Source organism: Ahaetulla prasina, chromosome 3, assembly GCF_028640845.1.
Source record: "Ahaetulla prasina isolate Xishuangbanna chromosome 3, ASM2864084v1, whole genome shotgun sequence".
Lineage (NCBI taxonomy): Eukaryota > Metazoa > Chordata > Lepidosauria > Squamata > Colubridae > Ahaetulla > Ahaetulla prasina.
The window spans coordinates 221,537,726-221,560,864 of record NC_080541.1 but is presented as its reverse complement, the minus strand read 5'-3'; the positions used below and the strand labels follow the sequence as shown (position 1 = coordinate 221,560,864).

Genomic DNA, 23,139 nt, shown 5'->3' with positions numbered 1-23,139 from the left:
TTGGACGAGACACAACAGGGGGGAAAAAAAACAATGAAACAATCAGGCAGTTCATAATACAAGGGGGCTGCAGCTTTTAATTGCGTTTACCTGTAGGATCGTCCCTATATGGAGTCGGCCATCCATGGCTAATCCCCATAAGTCTTTGTATGATGTAACGGAGCCCTGGGGGGTCTTTACATTCCAAATCAGCCATAAGATCAACACCAACACTTTTTTGCAATTTGAGGAATCACCTTGCGACCTGCCAGACCTGAGGTCGGTGTTACGACGTAGGACAAGCACGAAACATAACCAGATAAGCTAATTCTTATTATACCGTAAAGCTACGTTAACTTGAATCTTGGAAGTCCGAAAGTACAATTCTCAGTTCTAGGTTTCCTAGTGCAGGGGTTTCCAATCCAGGGGTGGGCTTCTGTTGTGTCTTGCCCGCTCTCACCACAGCCGGGGCCTTCTTATCTGCTGAGGAATGCTGAGGAATGTCCTAGTATGCCTCCCGGCCCCAGCCCTGGCTCCATGCCCAGACAGGCTGAGGAGGAGGAAGCACCTCCAGCCCCCAGCTCTGGCTCCATGCCCAGGCAAACGGAGCAACTAGACCCCTCCCCCTCCCCCACAGCATGTGAGCCTGAGGAAGGTCAATTACCAACAGCTGCAGACTGGAGTGACCCTCACGTCAGAAGACTTGATAGGCGGAGGCAACAGAAGGAAGGGAGGGGCAGGCCTGGATAAGTGCTGAGTCATGGAGCCACACCCCATGGCCTATATAAAGGATCTGCTTTCTGGCATTCTCTGAGCCAGGCAAAGTGTAACATATCTTGCTGAAGTCCCTTTCTGGTCTCTTGCCTGCCTTGAGAACTTTGCTAGGACTTTGGCAGAGCTGCAGAGGCACGCCTGATTCGGATTTCCCTGACCCGGCCATCAGCGGAGGAGTGGGACACGACAGCTTCAAAAATTTTAGCAAGGGGTTCTCTGCTCGGTTGCTGGGTGGGCGTGGCCAGGGTGGGTGTGGCCTAGTCAGCCTCCTACACCACGGCGGGGGTGGGGGGCTTTTTGCCCTCCCGGCTCCGGAGGCTTTCCTCGAGCCTGTGGGAGGGCGAAAACGGCCTCCCCAGGTTCTGGAGGCCAGAAACGGGCCTGTTTCCAGCCTTCCCGAACTTCCGGTAGACCCATTTTTCGCCCTCCCTGAGCCTCCGCATGTGCCCTGCACTTACCTGCATCCAAAACGGGCCACATGGGGACTCCTGGGAGGGGAGGGGAGGGGTGGGTGGGGCCAGCCAAGAGTGGGATTTGGGGGTCCTCCCAACTGCACAGAATCTTAGCTAGAGGTTCTCCCAAACTCCTGAGAACCCCCAGCGGCCTACCTGTCTCCAGTCCCTGCGCCGCAGGCCACAACTGGGCCGTGGCCCGTTCAGAAGCAGGCCACATAAGTGGTGGGCGCTAGAGTTCACGCGTGAAGTGCCACTACAACTGACTTCCCCCACTGTCTTCGCTCGTTCAAAGATAGACACCCCACGAATGTTAAGTGAATTTTGTTCCATTTTACGACCTTTCTTGCCACGGCTATTAAGTGAACGACTGCAGCTGTTAAGTTAGCAACACCGTTTTTATTATTTATTTATTATTTATTTTATTTATTTATTTATTCGAATTTTTATACCGCCCTATCTCCCGAAGGATTCAGGGCGGTGTACAGCCATATAACAACATAAGAATAATACAAATAAAAACAACAATTAAAAAACTTATTAATTAGGCCGAAATTAAAATATCACTAAAATAGTATAAAACCCCATTAAAACTAAATTTAAAACTAAAAACCCTAGGCTAGCCCTGCGCAAATAAATAGATGTGTCTTAAGCTCCGCGGCGGAAGATTCGGAGGTCGGGAAGTTGGCGCAGCCCTGGGGGAAGCTCGTTCCAGAGGGTGGGAGCCCCCACAGAGAAGGCCCTTCCCCTGGGTGTCGCCAGTCGGCACTGCCTGGCGGACGGCACCCTAAGGAGTCCCTCCCTGTGAGAGCGCACGGGTCGGTGGGAGGCAATCGGTGGCAGTAGGCGGTCCCGTAAGTAACCCGGCCCTATGCCATGGAGCGCTTTAAAGATAGTGACCAAAACCTTGAAGCGCACCCGAAAGGCCACAGGTAGCCAGTGCAGTCTGCGCAGGATAGGTGTAACATGGGAGCCAGATTTTAAACTGTATCTGGCTTCCCCATTGACTTTGCTTGTCAGAAGTTCGGCAAAGGAGATCACATGACACCCATCCACCCCCAGGACGCTGCAACCGTCATAAATACGAGCCAGTAGGCCAGGGTGCAAATTTTGATCATGTGACCACAGGGAAGCTGCAAGTTCTGGAGAACCGGCCGTCAGGGTGAAAAACGGTCATCAGTGCTGTTGTAACTCGAATGGTCACAACTTGAATTGCTGTAAGTCAAGGACTAGGTCAGTGGTGGCGAACCTTTTACTCACTGAGTGCCAAACAGGTCTGTGCTTTGCGCGCTTTCCGCACATGCGTGCCATCCATGCTAACACGCAGCTCCTCCCCCATGCGCTGCATGCGCAATTGCACCATCTGCACATAACGCACAGCTTTCATGCATCCCCCCCACTATGCGCTGCGTATGCAACCACACCATCCGTGCATGCGCACAGCTTTTGTACCCCACCATGCACAGTGTGTGCAATTGCACCATCTGTGCATGTGCATGGTTTTCGTGTGCGCAATGCCAGCACTCTCACCAGTCCTCACACCAGTACTCTCGTGTGCATGCGCAAACGCGGGCGCATACACTGGAGAGCTCCGAAAACCAGCGGGGTCCCCTGAATTGCACACATGCGCACCAGAGGCCCAAACACTAGCTGGGGCGTGCGCAGAGATGGGTTTCAGCAGGTTCTGACCAGTTCTGGAGAACCGGTAGCAGAAATTTTGAGTACTTCGGAGAACTGGCAGTACAAATTCTGACTGGCCCTGCTCCCGTCTATTCTCTGCCTCCCGAGTCCCAGCTGACGGGAAGGAAATGGGGATTTTGCAGTAACCTTTCCCTGGAGTGGGGTGGGAATGGAGATTTTACGGTATCCTTCTCCTGCCACGCCTACCATGCCACACCCACCAAGCTACACCCACAGAACCGGTAGTAAAAAATCTTGAAACCCACCAATGGCCGTGCGCACATGCACAGCTGCAGGTGAGTTGGGCGACAGCTCACGAGCACGGAAAAATGATTTTGTGTGCCACTTCTGACACGCACGCCATAGGTTCGCCATCATGGGACTAGGTAGTCCTTGATTTACAGCAATTTATTTTGTGACCTTTCAGAGTTACTTGGATGGTTTGGGAAAGGCGATTAAAAAACAACAACACACGTTTTCGATATGCACCAAGATTATTTATTCTTTCCCTTTTCTCCTCCTTTTCTTGCATGTCCCCATCCTTCCACCCAGTACGCCATCTGGACGGCCATTTGGGTCACCTGGAATATTTTCATCATCTGCTTTTACTTGGAAGTTGGCGGCCTTTCGAAGGTGAGTGACGTTTTGGCTCTGAGCATCCAGGAACAATGAAAAGAGGGGAGCAAAGGGATCTGGCCGGTGGGGGCCTTGGGTCTCAAGTCTGCTGGTGGAGAGAATCGGCTAAGTTGAGATTCAATTCATTCAGAATAGGGACCTTGGAGGTCTTCTAGTCCAACCCCCTCCCCACCCAGGTAGGAAACCCTACACCACTTCAGACAAATGGTTATCCAACATCTTCTTAACAATTTTGAATGTTGGAGCATTCACAACTTCTGGAGGCAAGTTGTTCCACTGATTAATTGTTCTCACTGTCAGGAAATTCCTCCTTAGTTCTAGGTTGTTTCTCTCCTTGATTAATTTCCACCCATTGCTTCTTGTTTTGCCTTCTGGTGCTTTGGGAAATAAATTGACTGTCCCTTCCCTTTTTCTCTGGCAGCCCCTCAAATAATGGAATGCTGCTATGATGTCACCCCTAGTCCTTCTCTTCTCTAGGCTGGCCATATCCAAATTTGACAATCTGCAAATTCGATACGAGAGCGAGCCAAGTGCGGGTTCAAGAGGTCTTTGTCAGTGAAGAGTCCGCTGACTATCATGCTTTTAAGATGCAACCTGGAAAGAGAAGCAGGGAAGGGGGTGGGGCGTATGGAAGTGGGGATTAAATTATTCTTCCATAAACTGAATCCAATTTAGTGCTTTAATGCCTCTCCAAAAGAAAAGGCTATCAGTCATTGCAAGCCCTCCTTCCACGGTTTGGAGAGTAAATTAATTTCTTGAATGCCATCCAGTGTCGCTGTCTGTTGTTGTGTGGATTCCTGTTGCCGCTTCCTTCCCTGGGCAGGTCTTTTAAACTTAACATTTCAAAGTTCTTATTATTTAAATATATGTGTATGTGTATGCGTATGCGTATATGTATATGCATAGGTAAAGGTAAAGCTTCCCTTTGCACATATGTGCTAGTCGTTCCCGACTCTAGGGGGCGGTGCTCATCTCCGTTTCAAAGGCAAAGAGCCAGTGCTGCCCAAAGACGTCTCTGTGGTCATGTGGCCACCATGACTCAACACCAAAGGCGCACGGAACACTGTTTCCTTCCCACCAAAGGTGGTCCCTATTTTTCTACTTGCATTTTTTACGTGCTTTCGAACTGTTAGGTTGGCAGAAGCTGGGACAAGTCACGGGAGCTCACCCCATTACGCGGCATTAGGGATTCAAACCACTGAACTGTCGACCTTTCGATCGACAAGCCCAGTGTCTTAGTCCCTGAGCCACCGCGTCCCTTTTTGTATATGTAAAGGTAAAGGTTCCCCTCGCACATATGTGCTAGTCGTTCCCGATTCTAGGGGGCGGTGCTCATCTCCATTTCAAAGCCGAAGAGCCAGCACTGACGAAGACGTCTCCGTGGTCATGTGGCCGGCATGACTCAACGTCAAAGGCACATGGAACGCTGTTCCCTTCCCACCAAAGGTGGTCCCTATTTTTCTACTTGCATTTTTTACGGGCTTTCGAACTGCTAGGTTGGCAGAAGCTGGGACAAGTAACGGGAGCTCACGCCGTTATGTGGCACTAGGGATTTGAACCACTGAACTGCCGACCTTTCGATTGGCAAGCTCAGCATCTTAGACCCTGAGCCACCACGTCCCTTTTTTTATATATGTATATGTATATGTATATGTATATGTATATGTATATGTATATGTATATGTATATGTATATGTATATGTATATGTATATGTATATGTATGTAGGTCTTGGCGTATTCAGGTCTTTTCCCGTGTAAGGTTGAAAGTATCTAGGCGACGTTTCGACAAGGTCTCACTCGTCATCTTCAGGCTGGTGCTTTCGGCTTTGTGCTTTTGCGAGGAAAGCGTGGTCAGAGCGGCCGTCTTTCTATAAATACTGGTGGGGAGGTGTGGAGTGCTGGCTTTGTTGCTGTAAGCGGGTTGGTTGCCTGTGTTGTTAATTCTTGATTGGTTCATGGAGTTGATGTTTGCAGGTTGGTTAGCTGTTTTGTAGCATCATGTGTGGGTGTGGTCCTAGCTGTGTGCCCATTAGTCTTAACGACCTGGGTAATGGTCCTAGCTGTATTTATAGAGAGACGGCAGCTCTGACCATGCTTTGCTCGCACAAGCACGAAGCTGAAAGCACCAGCCTGAAGATGACGAGTGGGACATCGTCGAAACGTTGCCTACTTTCAACCTTACACAGGAAAAGACCCAAATACGCCAAGACCTACATACCTACATCTGTAAATATATATATATATTTGTTTTCTGAGGTTTTCGCGTGTGTTTGTATGTAGGTCTTTGGTTATTCGGGTTTTCTCCCATGTAAAATTGGAAGTGTCTTGGCGATATTTCTATGTAAAAAGTTTTATTTTCATTTTCCAACAACCTATTCAATATACAGTCTCTTATTCAACATTAATCATTAACTTTCATTTGTTACTTATTCGGACCTGCCCAGCTACCACTTCCTTCCTTAACAAACCTTCCTCCTCCCTTCTCTACTTTCTTCTACTTTCTTCTACTTTCTTCTACTTTCTTCTACTTTCTTCTACTTTCTTCTACTTTCTTCTACTTTCTTCTACTTTCTTCTACTTTCTTCTACTTTCTTCTACTTTCTTCTACTTTCTTCTACTTTCTTCTACTTTCTTCTACTTTCTTCTACTTTCTTCTACTTTCTTCTACTTTCTTCTACTTTCTTCCTTCACTCCTCCTCTCCTCTCCATTCCTTCTGAAATGGCAGCTGAGCAGCCCCGCTTTCATTTCAAATTATTTCTATTTCTTAATTACATATCTTCAATCATTCCTTTACATTGATCCTTCATCTCCCCTCCCCTCCCCTCCCACCCCGAGACTTCCCAGAACAAAGTACAGGGTATAAAATTAACAATCATAAATTAAAATACAACATAAGTCAAGACCTTAACTCCCCTTCCAAAAACAAAAAAAAAACATTCTTCTTCCAGTCCATTATATATCAGTCCATTCCACTCCTAAAATCTTCAGAATCTTCCAATTAAGTTAGTATTTTCAGTTCATCAATAAAATATCTTCATCAATTAAGACCAAATATATATCCAATCTTCATCGATCAAGACCAAAACGATATTCCATCTTCCAGTATTCATCAAAAATTCTTCTATAATATACCTTTCTTCCTTAACAGTGTCCCAAACATAATTCATATTTCCAGCTTAAATTCTTAAATTTTTAACATAACATAACATAACATAACATAACATAACATAACATAACATAACATAACATAACATCAGAGTTGGAAGGGACCTTGGAGGCCTTCTAGTCCAACCCCCTGCCCAGGCAGGAAACCCTACACCATCTCAGTCAGATGGTTATCCAACATTTTCTTAAAAATTTCCAGTGTTGGAGCATTCACAACTTCTGAAGGCAAGTTGTTCCACTTATTAATTGTTCTAACTGTCAGGAAATTTCTCCTTAGTTCTAAGTTGCTTCTTTCCTTGATCAGTTTCCACCCATTGCTTCTTGTTCTACCCTCAGGTGCTCTGGAGAACAGCCCGACTCCCACTTCTCTGTGGCAGCCCCTGAGATATTGGAACACTGCTATCATGTCTCCCTAGTCCTTCTTTTGTTAAACTAGACATACCCAGTTCCTGCAACCGTTCTTCATATGTTTTATCCTCCAGTCCCCTAATCATCTTTGTTGCTCTTCTCTGCACTCTTTCTAGAGTCTCAACATCTTTTTACATCGTGGCACCAAAACTGGATGCAATATTCCAAGTGTGGCCTTACCAAGGCATTATAAAGTGGTACTAACACTTCACGTGATCTTGATTCTATCCTCTGTTTATGCAGCCCAGAACTGTGTTGGCTTTTTAACAGCTGCTGCACACTGCTGGCTCATATCTAGATGGTTATCCACTAGGACTCCAAGATCCCTCTCACAGGTACTACTATTGAGCAAGGTACCACATATACGGTACTGGTGCATTTTGGTTTTTTTGCCTAAATGTAGAACCTTACTTTTTTCACTGTTGAATTTCATTTTGTTAGATAGCGCCCAATGTTCAAGTCTGTCAAGATTTTTCTGTAATTTGAGCCTATCTTCTGGAGTGTTGGCTATTCCTGCCGGCTTGGTGTCATCTGCAAATTTGATGAGTTCCCCATCTATCCCCTCGTCCAAGTCATTGATGAAGATGTTGAAGAGTACTGGGCCTAAAACAGAGCCTTGGGGTACTCCACTGCATACTTCCCTCCATGTGGATGTAGTTCCGTTGAGGACTACACGTTGAGTGCGGTTGGTCAGCCAGTTACGGATCCATCTGGTGGTGCTGCTGTCTAACCCACATTTTTCTACTTTATCTAGTAGTAGGTTATGATCTACTTTATCAAATGCTTTATGAAGTCCAAGTAAATTATATCAACAGCATTCCTCTGGTCTACTAATTTTGTCATTTTGTCAAAGAATGACTAATAAGATTAGTCTGGCATGATCTGTTTTTGACAAACCCATGTTGGCTTTTGGTCATTACTTTGTTTGCTTCTAGGTGTTCGTGATTCGTTGCTTGATTATCTTTTCCAGAATCTTCCCGGTATTGAGGTCAGACTGATAGGTCTGTAGTTTCCTGGATCTGTTTTTTTCCTTTTTGAAGATGGGAACTACATCAGCTCTTTTCCAGTCCTCTGGCAGCTCCTGTGCTCCAGGATCTTTGAAAGATATAGTTCAGTGGTTCTGAGATCCGTCTGCCAGTTCCTTCAGAACCTTGGGGTGTAATCCATCCGGTCCTGGTGATTTGAACTCGTCTAGGGTAGACAGGTGTTCACTTACCATTTTCTTCCTATTTTAACTTGTGTTTCTAATCTGTTTTTGTAGTGCTGTTTTTGATAGGTTGGATTGTTTTTCCTTTTGTGTAAAGACAGATGCAAAATATGAGTTAAGTAGAACCCTCCTTCCATATATAAAAGGCACCACAGACAGAATCAGCAAGATCCTCCACAAACACAACATCAAGACAGCATTCTGCACAAACCAAAAAATATCCACCATCCTAAGAAACCCCAAAGACAAAATTGAGTTAGAAAATCAAGGAGTATATGAAATCCCATGCACCGCCTGCCCCACCACATACATTGGACAAACCAACAAAAGAATAAGTGCACGCATTGAAGAACACAAGAACTCAGTCAAAAAAGAGGAACCAACTTCTTCCCTGGTCCAACACCTTAAAGCCACAGAAGATTAATAGTAGTGCAGATTTAGTGAATAGTTTGACAGTGTTGAGGGAATTATTTGTTTAGCAGAGTGATGGCATTCGGGGGAAAACTCTCCTTGTGTCTAGTTGTTCTGGTGGGCAGTGCTCTGTAGTGTCGTTTTGAGGGTAGGAGTTGAAACAGTTTATGTCCAGGATGTGAGGGGTCTGTAAATATTTTCATGCTGAATGTTGAGTATTTTGGCCTTTTTTGTTGACTTAAAGTTGATTCCCAATAAGCACAGATAATCCTTGACTTGCGACCATCTGCTTAATGATTGTTTGGCGTTACGACAAGTGGTTGTTGCAGCCTCCCTACAGTCAAGGGATCAACGTTTAGAAGCTTGGCAACTGACTCATATATATGACGGTTGCGGTATCCCGGCGTCACGCTGTAGGAATTTAGCACCCACCCCCCTCCTAGAAGAATGAAATATTTTAGAAAATATTTAAAAAGACAGAATATATTTTCCTGGATGAGAAATGGAGAAACATGTTTTAAAGACAAAGCAGCTCCCTGCAACTTCCTGCCACCCCCCACCTTTGTCAATGGGTCAGAGGTAGAAACTCATTCTCCCCACCTTTGTCAATGGGACCATCATCTGCAACACAATAGGACCCATCTAGCAACAGAAACTCACCACATGACACCTGGGAAGATTACATCACCCAGCAAGGCTAGCTAAGACCCCCACCCCCTGGGAGTCTGACAACCAATCGGGATACTCTTCCTGTGCCCCAGAAAGTTCAAAGCTCAGAAAAAGCATAAAGCCAGGGAGCGCACAGGATCTCATCCCTTTTCTGTTCAGGAACTCAAGCCATGTGATCCTGACCACCATTAAACCATCTTTCCAAGCAGTCTCCATGTTTCCAGTGTCTTTGTCCCCACTTGGAACTGAACCCAGATGGATATTTCTTCCAACAACGCGATCACCTTTTGCAATCTTCTGTCAAGCAAATTCAATGGGGAAGACAGATTCACTTAAAAACCACGTTACAAACTTAACAATTGCAGTGATTCACTTAACAATGGTGGCAAAAAAGTTAATAAAGCGAAAGGGAGGGGGATTAAGCTAACAAGTGTTTCTCTTAGCAACAGACATTTTGGGTTCAATTGTGATTGTATGTCCAGGATGACCTGACATACATTTAGACTTATCAAATTCACACTGTCCTTTGTGCTCACTGATGTTGGAAAGGATAGAAAATTATGTGGTTTTTTTACAAGTCTTTCTTCTCAAACGGAAACCTTCCAAAATAAGCAGAATGTATGCAAGGAATTAGGGCCAAGATCCCAACAAAGAACATCTTGGAATCCAGAAGGAGGATCAAGGATCATCTTTTTTGCTGGATCTTGTTCTAAATCAGGCAGCTGGGACACCATCTGTGTCAACGCTGAAGGGATACATATTCTGGCCTCTAAATAGAATAGAATAACAGAGTTGGAAGGGACCTTGGAGGTCTTCTAGTCTAACCCTCTGCTCAGGCAGGAAACCCTGCACCACTTCAGACAAATGGTTATCCAACATCTTCTTAAAAACTTCCAGTGTTGGAGCATTCACAACTTCTGGAGTCAAGTTGTTCCACTGATTAATTGTTCTAACTGCCAGGAAATTTCTCCTTAGTTCTAGTTTGCTTCTCTCCTTGATTAGTTTCCACCCATTGCTTCTTGTTCTACCCTGAAGTGCTTTGGAGAATAGCTTGACTCCCTCTTCTTCTTTGTGGCAACCCCTGCGATATTGTAGCACTGCTATCCTGCCACTCCTAGTCCTTCTTTTCATTAAACTAGACATACCCAATTCTTGCAATCATTCCTTATATGTTCTAGCCTCTTTTACCGTAATTGACTTTGTTGCTCTTGTCTGCATTTTTCTAGAGTCTCGACATCTTTTTTACATCGTGGCAAGCAAAATGTCGAAGGGCAAAGGCATTTATAGAAAAATTATCCTCCTTGCTCCTAAGTTCCACGTTTAAACCCCCCTCCCCGATTGCAAAGTAGCTGGGCTGATCTGTCTTTGTCAGCCGAAGGTTAATATATAGTGACAAAAGGCAAGGAAGTGCAGTGAGGGAGAAAGGATGGAGTCGTTGATTTGCTAGCTGGCGGGAACGGGTGTCCTTTTCCGCGCAAACAGGTGATGCTTCCAACGGAAAAGAAGTGGGAGGAGACGAGAGAGAAATGAAATTATCCTCTCATGAGCTCAGGATGTGGAGAGGAAGGCTATCATGGCGTCCTTGGAAGAGCTGCATCCAGGTTTTCATCCTACTTCTTAGTTGTGAGAATCAAGCATCTAAGGTTAAGCCAGCCTCCTCAAATCTATGATTGTAGGGCATTGGTCTTTCAAAATCTGCATGGATCTCCAAAGTGATGGGTGTAACTTAAAGCGTCCTAAGAAACAACAGTGGGGATGCTAAGCTTTCCATCTGTAGGAGAATAGAATAGACTATGCAGCACACTTTTGATTACGTATTACATTTTTACAATGAATTTTGATTCATTAAAAAAATGCTTGGTTTACACATTATGCTGAGCAACAGCGTAGCTTGAACCCAACCCAAGCAAGTGTCCGTCATTCGAGGAACCATGAAAAAACCTGACAAAAGCTTTCTAGAAGGTTGACAGCTTTGAGTAGAGAAAAACAGGTTAGGGTAGGGTAGAGTAAAGTGGGATAGAATATTCTAAATAGAATAGAATAGAATAGAATAGAATAGAATAGAATAGAATAGAATAGAATAGAATAGAATAATGAAGAAATAATGGAATGGAATAGAATAGAACAGAACAGAACAGAACAGAACAGAACAGAACAGAAAAAAAATAATGGAATGGAACAGAACAGAACAGAACAGAATAGAATAGAATAGAATAGAAATAATGGAATGGAGTGGAGTGGAGTGGAGTGGAGTGGAGTGGAGTGGAGTGGAGTGGAGTGGAGTGGAGTGGAGTGGAGTGGAGTGGAGTGGAGTAGAGTAGAGTAGAGTAGAGTAGAGTAGAGTAGAGTAGAGTAGAGTAGAGTAGAGTAGAGTAGAGTAGAGTAGAGTAGAGTAGAGTAGAGTAGAGTAGAGTAGAGTAGAGTAGAGTAGAGTAGAGTAGAATAGAATAGAATAGAATAGAATAGAATAGAATAGCACTTAGACAAATATACCATTTCATAATGGTCTACAGCCCTCTTTAAGCAGTTTTACAGAGTCAGAATATTGCCCCCAAAATCTGGTTCCTCATTTTACCAACCTCTGTAGGAAGGAAGGCTGAATCAACCTTGAACCAGTCAGGATCTGGTTCTGTAGGCATTGAACCTGGCAGTAGGCATTGAATTTGCCTGCAATCCTGCATTCTAGCCATTGTGCCACCATGGCAAGAATAGAATAGAATAGAATTAGAATAGAACAGAATATAGACTAGACTAACAAAGTTGGAAGGGACTTTGAAGGTCTTCTAGTCCAACCCCCCGCTTAGGCAGGAAACCCTCCACCACTTCAGACAAATGGTTGTCCAACATCATCTTTAAAAACTTCCAGTGTTGGAGCATTCACAACTTCTGGAGGCAAGTCGTTCCACTGATTAATTGTTCTCATTGTCAGGAAATTTGCCGTTAGTTCTAGCTTGCTTGTCTCCTTGATTAGTTTGAATAGCAGGAAGGAGCTGGTGATCCGAGTGAAGTGGGTCATCAGCTTAGAGTTGTTACGTTCCCACAAATGGTCTAAATGGTCTAGGGCCTCTGTGGCTCAGACTGGTAAGACAGTCTGTTATTAATAGCAGCTGCCTGCAATTACTGCAGGTTCAAGTCCCACCAGGCCCAAGGTTGACTCAGCCTTCCATCCTTTATAAGGTAGGTAAAATGAGGACCCAGATTGTTGGGGGCAATAAGTTGACTTTGTATATAAATATACAAATAGGATGAAGACTATTGCTAACATAGTGTAAGCCGCCCTGAGTCTTCGGAGAAGGGTGGGATATAAATGCAAATTTTAAAAAAATCCAACCCCTCTCGAATTGAATGTTGATTCTTATCTGATGTCAATTGAAGACGAGACAAGTCAAGACAAGACAACTTTTATTCTCACTTTTTTCTAGCGCACGTTAAAAAAATGAAATTCTGCTGCCTGCTCTCAAAAGAAAATAAATCCATTCACATACAAGCACAAACTTTTATATATGCTATACAGGTAAACTCGACTTACGACCACAATTGAGTCCAACATTTATGTTGCTAACCAAGACATTTGCTGTGTTTTGCCCCCATTCTACGACCTTTCTTCCTGCAGTTGCTAAACGAATCACTGCAGTTGTTAAGTTAGTCACACAATCTGGTTTCCCCATTGACCTTGCTGGTCAGAAGGTCTCAAAGGGGGATCCCGTGACCCCAGAGACTGCAACCGTCATAAATATGAAATGGTTGCCAACTGTCTGAATTTCGATCCTGTGACCGTGGAGATGCTGCAAGGACTCATAAGTGTGAAAAATGGTCATAAGCAGGGGTGAAATGCTCCAGGTTTGGACCGGATTGCCCGATCCGGTAGCGATGGCGGCGGGTGGTTCAGAGAACCGGTAGCAAAAATCCCTGCGCCCCCCCCAATGCCCAGCTGAGCTGTGCGATCATCAGAGGTGTTTTTTTTTTTACTTTTAAAAGCATTTTTTCTTCGGCTGAATAAATGCTTTTAAAAGTTAAAAAAAAGCCTCTGATGATCATGCGGCTCAGCTGGGATTGTCAGAGCCTTTTAAAAGCATTTTTTCTACAACCTCTTCAGCCAAAGAGGTTGTAAAAAAAATGCTTTTAAAAGGCTCTGACGATCCCAGCTGAGTTGCCTGATCGTCAGAGGCTTTTTTTTGTCTTTTAAAAGCAAAACACAAAAACCAGGCGGAAGAGGTTGTAGAAAAAATGCTTTTAAAAGTAAAAAAAAAAAAAGTTGGCCATGCCCATCCGGTCACATTATCCCCCCCATCCCCCGCACCAAGCCACGACCACAGAAACGGTAGTAACAAATTTTACATTTCACCACTGGTCATAAGTCACTTTTTTCCTGTAACTTTGAATGGTTCACTAAATGAACGGTTGTAAGTCGAGGAATACATGTATCGCCTGTATGGGTTTCTTGTTTTCACCCGCCTTTACTTCTTTCCATTGACCGCCCGTTCTGAGCGTCAGGATGGGGCTGCTGCAAAGCAATGCAGTCTTCCCTTGAGAATGCTCATTAGTCTACTACTGCTAGCTCCAGATTGTGTCGGTGACCCCATCTGGACGCTTGTCCCCCATTGAAAAGAGGTGGAATTATGGATGAGAAGCAGCAAATGAGGATCAGAGCTCTCTCCGTGGACTCCAATAGGGGTTATAATTTATTCCTTTGCCCTTCTTGGTTCTAATTCTCCATGCCTGGCTCCAGTTGCCCTAACCAAAAAGGAAAAAAAATAGCAACAGCTCTTAGACTTATACAATAGTGGCCAAAATTGTGGAAACCTTTTGAGAAAAGTGTATTTTTGAGGTTTGATGGCTAATAACACCACTTTTTGGGGGGGGGGAGTTTCAAGATAATCCTATTCAACCGTGGTGTGGCTCAGGCTGTAAGAAGCCTGTTATTAAACACAGCTGCCTGCAATTACTGCAGGTTCAAGTCCCACCAGGCTCAAGGTTGACTCAGCCTTCCATCCTTTATAAGGTAGGTAAAATGAGGACCCAGATTGTTGGGGGCAATAAGTTGACTTTGTATATAAAATACAAATAGAATGAGACTATTGCCTTACACAATGTAAGCCGCCCTGAGTCTTCGGAGAAGGGCGGGATATAAATGTAAAAAAAAACCAAAAAACTGCTGGAATGGCCTGGGAATAGCCGAGACCTTAACTCGGTATGGAGCCGACTAAAGAAACTGGTTAGTCAGAAGTGACCCAGCAATAAAACCCAGTTAATAGAAACAATCAGTCAGTCTTGGTTTCACATTAGAACAGCTGCAGAACTAAAAGACTTGGTTCACTCCATGGGAAGATGTTGTAAGGCCGTAATTCATGCTAAAGGTTACCCAACTAAGTATTAACTGACATGGTGATCATTTTTGTATATCTCGTTTTTTTCTACGTGTTTCGTTTTTCTTCTTTATACTGTAACTGCTATTCTAGTAGCAAATCCTTCATAAAAGTTATTGCATTACATTCTTGATTAAATTGTCTTTCCATTGATATATAATTTTATGGGACTAATTTTATGGGACTAAAAAAGTGGTGTTATTAGCTAATTTTAGAAAATACACTTTTCCCAAAAGGTTTCCACAATTTTGGCCGCTACTGTATATACTGCCCCATAGTGCTTTACAATATCTCTGGGTGGTTTACAATGTAAGCATTATTTTTGTATCGCCCCCCCGCCCCCTACCCAGCAATGTGGGTCCTCATTTTACCGACCTCGGAATAACAAAAGGCTGAGTCAATCTGGAGCCCGTCAGGATCGAACTCCTGACTGTGGGCAGAGTTTGCCCGCAATTCCGATAGCTGTTGACTTATGACCCCAATTGAGCCCAAAATTTCTCTTCTTGTGAATGAGGCATTTGTTTAAGTGAGTTTTGCCCCATTTTTATGACTTTTCTCACCCTAGTTGTTAAGCGAATCACTGCAGTTGGTAAGTTAGTCATGCTGTTGTTAAGCAAATCTGGCTTCCCTCTTCATTTTACTTTGTCAAAAGGTTGCAAAAGGTAATTGATCATATGAACTCGGGACACAGCAACGGTCATAAGTATGAACCGGTTTCCTAGCATCCAAATTTGGATCACATAATCTTTCTTCTCCAGAAGAAAGATTATGTGATATCAATATCAAATATCAAAAACATATATCAAATATCAAATATATTTATTTGATAATATAATATCAAATATCAAAAACTAATATCAAATATCAAAAACTAATATCAAAAACATCATCAAAAAAGGACAACAAAGAATGTTCTTTCTGCGCCAACTCAGTAAGCTCAAACTGCCCAAGGAGCTGCTGATCCAATTCTACAGAGGAATTATTGAGTCTGTCATTTGCACCTCTATAACTGTCTGGTTCGGTTCTGCAACCCAACAAGAAAAACACAGACTTCAGAGGATCATTAGAACTGCAGAAAAAATAATTGCTACCAACCTGCCTTCCATTGAGGACCTGTATACTGCACGAATCAAGAAGAGGGCCGTGAAAATATTTGCAGATCCCTCGCATCCTGGACATAAACTGTTTCAACAACGCTATAAACTGTTTCAAAACGACGCTATAGAGCACTGCACATCAGATCAACTAGACACCAGAACAGTTTTTTCCCGAAGGCCATCACTCTGCTAAACAAATAATTCCTTAAACACTGTCAGACTATTTACTAAATCTGCACTATTAATCGTTTCATAGTTCCCATCACTAATCTCTTTCCACTTATGACTGTATGACTATAACTTGTTGCTGGCAATCCTTATGATTTATATTGATATATTGACCATCAATTGTGTTGTAAATGTCGTACCTTGATGAACGTATCTTTTCTTTTATGTACACTGAGAGCATAGGCACCAAGACAAATTCCTTGTGTGTCCAATCACACTTGGCCAATAAAAATAATTCTATTACACTACTAACCAGAGCATACAAAGCATTTCCTAGACCAATTCTCGACTACAGCTCGCCTGTCTGGAACCCACACCTCATTTCGGACATTAATACAATTGAGCGTGTCCAGAAATATTTCACAAGAAGAGTTCTCCACTCCTCTGATCACAACAAAATACCTTATGCCACCAGACTCGAAATCCTGGGTTTAGAAAATTTAGAACTCCGCTGCCTTCAACATGACCTAAGTATGACTCATAAAATCATCTGCTACAATGTCCTTCCTGTCGAAGACTACTTCAGCTTCAATCGCAACAATACACGAGCACACAATAGATTTAAGCTTAAAGTGAACCGCGTTTTTCAGTGCCATGTGGACTTAAACACAAAATGAAAGGCGAGGCCTTACATTCTTTGTTTACATGACATATTCCTGATTCTGAAGTGAGACCTCTGTCACACAGCCACTGATTTCACTCCTTCCAAACATTCTAGCCCAGCGGACTCAAACCCAATTTCATTGAGGGCCACATCAGGCAGGGGCGAAATGCTTCCAGTTCGGACCGCATCGCCCGATCCAGTAGTGATGGCGGAGGGTGGTTCGGAGAACCGGTAGCAAAAATCCCTGTCCCCTTCCCCCCCCCATGCTCAACTGAGTACAAAGGCACTGAAAAAAGTGACTTGTGACCATTTTTTTCCACACTTATGACCACTGCAGCATCCCCATGGTCATGTGATCAACATTTGGACGCTTGGCAACTGGCATGTACTTATGACGGTTGCAGTGTCCCGGGGTCACGTAATCACCTTTTCTGATCGTCTGACAGGGGAGATCAGAACCATTTTACTCACTTAACAACCACAGCGATTCACGGAACCACCATGCCAACAAAGGCCATAAAACGAGGCAAAACTCACCCAACAACTATCTCACTTAGCAACGGACATTGGGGGCTCAATGACGGTCGTATGTTAAGGACCACCTATATTGCTTTGGGAAGTGAAATAGGGTGGCGTATAAATGTAATTAATAATAATAATAATAATAATAATAATAATAATAATAATAATAATAATAATAATAATAATAATAATAATAATAATAATAATAATAATAATAATATAATTTTTATACCGCCCTTCTCCCGAAGGACTCAGGGCGGTGCACAGCCAAGTAAAACAACCAGTACATAAATACAATACAAGTAAAATTAATAATTAAAAAACTAATTCAATTTGGCCCTAATTTAAAACTACAATTAAAATCATAAACCCATTAAAATTTAAAACCAAAAAATAAAATTCTAAAACATCCTATGCCAGTCCTGCGCGGAAGAATAAATATGTCTTCAGCTCACGGCGGAAGGTCCGAAGGTCAGGAAGTTGTCGAAGACCTGGGGTAAATAGCGATTATTGGCAGCAGCATCCTACCATTTGTCTGAAAAAGTACAGGGTATAGGGCTGTGATGGCGAACCTATGGCATGCGCGCCAGAGGTGACACCCAGCGCCTTCTCTGTGGGCACGTGAGCCGTTGCTCCAGCTCAGCGCATCAGAAGGGTAGGGTGCATGTGCAAGGCCACATGCGCATGCAAGGGCGCATCAGTGGTGGGTTTCAATTTTTTTTACTACTGGTTCTTTGGGCGTGGCTTGGTGGGTGTGGCAGGGGAAGGATACTGCAAAATCCCTCTTCCCTCCCCACTCCTGGGGGAAGGATATTGCAAAATCTCCATTCCCACCCCACTCCAGGGGAAAGATACTGCAAAATCCCCTTTCCTTCCCCACTCCTGGGGGAAGGATATTGCAAAATCCCCATTCCCACCCCACTCCAGGGGAAGGATACTGCAAAATCTCCATTCCCACCCACTCCAGGGGAAGGATATTGCAAAATCTCCATTCCCACCCCACTCCAGGGGAAGGACACTGCAAAATCCCCCTTCCCTCCCCACTCCTGGGGGAAGGATATTGCAAAATCCCCATTCCCACCCCACTCCAGGGGAAGGATACTGCAAAGCCCGAATCCCACCCACTCCAGGGGAAGGATATTGCAAAATCCCCATTCCCACCCCACTCCAGGGGAAGGATACTGCAAAATCCCCATTCCCTCCCCACTCCTGGGGGAAGGATACTGCAAAATCTCCATTCCCACCCACTCCAGGGGAAAAATATTGCAAAATCTCCATTCCCACCCCACTCCAGGGGAAGGATACTGCAAAATCCCCATTCCCTCCCCACTCCTGGGGGAAGGATATTGCAAAATCCCCATTCCCACCCCACTCCAGGGGAAGGATACTGCAAAATCTCCATTGCCTCCCTACTCCAGGGGAAGGATACTGCAAAATCCCCATTCCCACCCCACTCTGGGGCCAGCCAGAGGTGGTATTTGCCAGTTCTCCAAACTACTCAAAATTTCCGCTACCGGTTCTCCAGAACTGGTCAGAACCTGCTGAAACCCATATGCAGAGGACACTTATGCACAGGGGGCTGGGTGCATACGGGGGGGGCGTGTACAGATGCGCGGGGGGGGCAAAGTGCATGCACGGGGCCCGTGCATGCAGTGCATTTTGGGGGTTCAGGCATACGTACTTTGGGTACTTGGTCCAGAAAAGGTTAGCCATCACTGGTATAAGGTCTCCTGCTTGAGTAGAGGGTTGGGCTAGAAGACCTCCAACATCTCTTCCAACTCTGCTATTAACATCTGCAATTTCCTTGCTAGCTCAGTGAGAAATGGTTGCTCGAAACATAGAACCAAAAGATTTAGAAATATTTATTTTATTTATTTATTTATAATTGAATTTGTATATAAATTTATTTGTATATAAAGACTCTCTTGTCCTCCTGGTTAATAATACATTTCCCCCTCTTATTAAAACATGCAAAATTATTCTTGCCTTTAAGCTCTTCTCAGATCTGGTCTCCCTAGACTGAATTCATCCGAAGGGACATTACCATGCCTTTCTTTGATAACAAATGGATGCTATTGAGCATGGAAGCCCATCTGCCTCGCGGCCCCTTCCGTCTGTCCTTGCAAAAGGAGAAAATATTTGCATTGCAGTTTCCCAAAGGAGATGCCCCGCCTGGCGTAACTCCTCATTGTGTACCTTTTCGGCAGGAAAATAATCAGAGATATTAATCAGTTATATAATCCTTTCACAGTTTTAAGGTTTTGCATGTTCAGTCTGCAGATGGACTGGTTTGGTTGTCGTTTCTTTGATTCCCTTGAGCATATATATATCGGCAACGTGGTTATGCAAAATGGAGCAGGCTGTGTTGTGACCCAGGCCGAAGTAGTAGCAGGAAACTCAGTCAGTGAAAAAACAAACAAACTTTATTCGAACAGCTGAGAATTACTTCATTCCCAGCATAGTCCAACTAAATTAAAGCAAATTCCTCCCAACACAAATTCCTCAGTCCTATCATCAACCTTGGTCCAATTAGGCAAACTGCCAAAGGCCTTTCTTGGCAAAAGTTCAGAAGACACCGATACAAAATAAATGCAAGAAGACGAAGCTATCAACATTGTTTTCCGGCAAAGCCCAAACGCCGTTGCTGGTCTTTTAAGCCTTATGGGAGGGGCCAATCATCTCTTGGCTCTACTCCTGAGTCGTCCTCTCTGCTTGAGCTGCTCTTGCCTTCTGGCAGTTCTTCTCATGCGTGCATTAGGAACAGGCTCCTCCTGTTCCTCTGCCTCACTACTGTCAGTCTCTGGAGGCTCTGGAGTCCGCACCTCACTCTCAGATGGCCCTGGCCGCACCTCAGCCTCCAATGCAGAGCTTTCATCCAGGTCTTTCCCAGCCTCCAGGACTGGCCCACCCTCTTCCTCAGCCTCATCACAGCAGGCTGCTGGCGGACCACAAAAGGTTACCCCTTTTTCCATTGTCAAGTGTCCATATGTTGGAGCCAGTTTGGTCTGGTGGTTAAGGCTAGAAAGCAGGGGACCGTGAGGTCAAGTCCTGCCTTAGCCATGAAAGCCAGCTAGGTGGCCAATGAATCACCAGAAAATGTCTCTGAAGAGCTGAAGAAGCTTCTTGGGTGAGAAGCGAAATGTCTTCTGAGAAGAACAAGAAAGTCGAGTTGCCTCTTGAAAAAGGCATCTTTGGGTCACCAGAAAATAATAAATTCTAATCCTAATTTAGGCATGGAAGCTGGCTCGTTGAATTTGGGCCAATCCCCAGGAGACACTGAGTTCTAGTCCCGCTTTAAGCATGAAAGCCAGCTGGATGACTTTGGGCCAATATCCAGGAGAATTGTGAATTCTAGTCCCACTTTAGGCATGAAACCTGGCTGGGTGACTTTGGGCCAATCACCAGGAGACTATGAGTTCTAGTCCTGTCTTAGGCCTGAAAGCCAGCTGGGTGACTTTGAGCCAGTCCCTCTCTCTGAGTTCAACCCATCTCAAAACATTGTTGTGGCAGTGAAAATAGGAAGAATAAAGAATATTAGTAATGTTCAGTGCCTTGAGTTACTTATAAAGTAATAAAGGTTGGGGTTAAAAAAAATCTAAATCAATAAATAATAAATATCCATCCTGCTATTCTCTTTCAGCATGACCAGCAAAGTTCTGAAAAAGAAGTAATAAGCAAAATACATTAAAGGCCAGCGTTAAAAGAAGACGAAATCTAATTAGATCTACATTACACCAACACTGTTTGCTATCTTGCCCCATTGTTTCGCTCTATCACATCCCCCAAAAACATTTCCATTTATTTTTTGAACTTCTCACTTCTCTCTTTTGGGGATTCTTATCAACGCCCTCTGGTCATACTTAGTTACTTCCCCCTTTTCCTCTTTACACATTTGCTCTTTTCTCAAATGCTGGCTTTGTGATTCCATTCTCATTCTTTCTGCATGATGACCGCTTTCAACTAACAGCCAAATTTCTTTTCATGCAACAGAAAGGTCAGAAACACGGTCTTCTATCGAGCCATTTCTGCTTCTTTGGACAAACAACGCTGTTCTTCAGAGTAGATGGACCACTTTCCACTTTTTACTGCCTTTTTACTGGCATTTGCATATCTTGAACTCCAAGCAGGCGAATATTTGTAGTTCGGGATTGAAATGTAGGGTCCCTATTACCTTCTGAGCTTGGTTGTTTGCTTGCAGATGTTTCATTACCTAACTAGGTAAGATCATCAATGCTAGGAGAAGGGGGAGGGGGAGAAAGAGAAGGAGAAGAGGAGGAGGAGGAGAAGGCGAAGAGGAAGAGGAAGAGGAGAATGAGGAGGAGGAGGAGGAGAAGTAAAAGTAAAAGTAGAAAGTAGAGGTCTACAGTTCTAGGCTCGATGAAACAGAATGAAATCCCATTAAAACTGTTAACACCATAGATTTATTTTTTATTTATTTATTTTATTTATTTAATCAAATTTTTATACCGCCCTCTCTCCCGAAGGACTCAGGGCGGTTTACAGCCCGATAAAAATACAAATATAATACAAGATAAAACACTAAATTAAAAAACTTATTTAAATAGGCCAAAATTTAAGATTACAATTAAAATGATAAAAACCCCATTAAAATTAAATTTAAAACTAAAATTCTAGTCCAGTCCTGCACAGATAAATAGATGTGTTTTAAGCTCGCGGCAGAAGGTTCGAAGGTCAGGAAGTTGGCGGAGTCCTGGGGGAAGTTCATTCCAGAGGGTGGGAGCCCCCACAGAGAAGGCCCTTCCCCTGGGTGTCGCCAGTCGGCACTGCCTGGCGGACGGCACCCTAAGGAGTCCCTCCCTGTGAGAGCGCACGGGTCGGTGGGAGGCAATCGGTGGCAGTAGACGGTCCCGTAAGTTTTAATTTTATTCAGCATTTCCACTTCCCAGGAAATCCTGAATTCTAGCATTCCAGGGAGCCATTTTGGGCCTAGGAGGCCTCCCTCCACTTACTTGGGAGCCAAAATGGGGCACAAGGGGAGTCCTGTAAGGGGCAGGGAGGGGAGGGGAGGGGCCACCCAGCAATTTAACTACCAGTTCTCCCAAACCGGCTGAATCCTGCCACTGCTGTGGAAGCTCTCTGAATCGATTGCTTTCTTACAGACATTTCATTACCCAACTAGGTAACATCATCAGTGCTAGAAGGGAATGGGGTTTGCAAAGAGGAGGAGGACTGCGCAGTCCTTGCTGCTCTCTGAACTCGATTGTTTTCCTGCAGAGCTTTCGTTATCCAAGTAGCTCTCATACCAATTTGCCTCACAGGGCTGTTGTGTGGAAAATAGGAGGAGGAAGGAATTTTTTGGTATAATAAAGGCAGGATATAAATACATGCAATAAATAAAAATAAAATAAAATCTCCTATTGTCATGGGTTAAAATTGAATGAGGATAAGTAGTTGCGCTTATTCAGATGTGTCTGCCTTTGACTGTTCCACTGGGACTGTTGGCTCAAGCTGATAAACTAGGTTCTCCTACTTGCAATGGATGTTATGCAGGGGTGGGAATTCAGCCGGTTCTGACCGATTCGGGCGTACCAGTAGCTCCGACGTTCAGCTGAGAGCGAACCGGTTGCTACAACCGGTGAATCCCACCACTGATGTTATGTGTTTGTCCAGCATCAGTGGTTGATCCAGGAGCAACTTCACATTGTTCCTTAAGGAGAAATGTGGTCTCATCCAGACTAGCCCTCTATAAATTCTTTCCCAGGTCAACATTTCCTCTGCACACAAAGCCAGTTCATGGGGGTTCAGACAGTGGTGGGTTTCAATTTTTTTTTACTACCGGTTCTGTGGGTGTGGCTTGGTGCGCGTGGCATGGCTTGGTGGGTGTGGCATGGCTTGGTGGGTGTGGCTTGGTAGGTCTGGCAGGGGAAGGATACTGTAAAATCTCCATTCCCACCCCACTCCAGGGGAAGGTTACTGCA

At 44.3% G+C, this 23,139-nt stretch overlaps 1 protein-coding gene across 2 annotated transcripts in view; it reads left to right on the top strand.

Annotated features, from left to right (window-relative positions):
* The window catches only part of NKAIN4 (sodium/potassium transporting ATPase interacting 4), a 217,547-nt gene that overhangs the window by 95,732 nt on the left and 98,676 nt on the right, over nucleotides 1–23,139 (top strand). For both annotated transcript variants that reach the window (XM_058174290.1, XM_058174289.1), the window contains exon 3: nucleotides 3,438–3,518. In XM_058174290.1, the coding sequence (XP_058030273.1) occupies nucleotides 3,438–3,518 (81 nt within the window). The remainder of the gene's footprint in view (nucleotides 1–3,437; nucleotides 3,519–23,139) is intronic.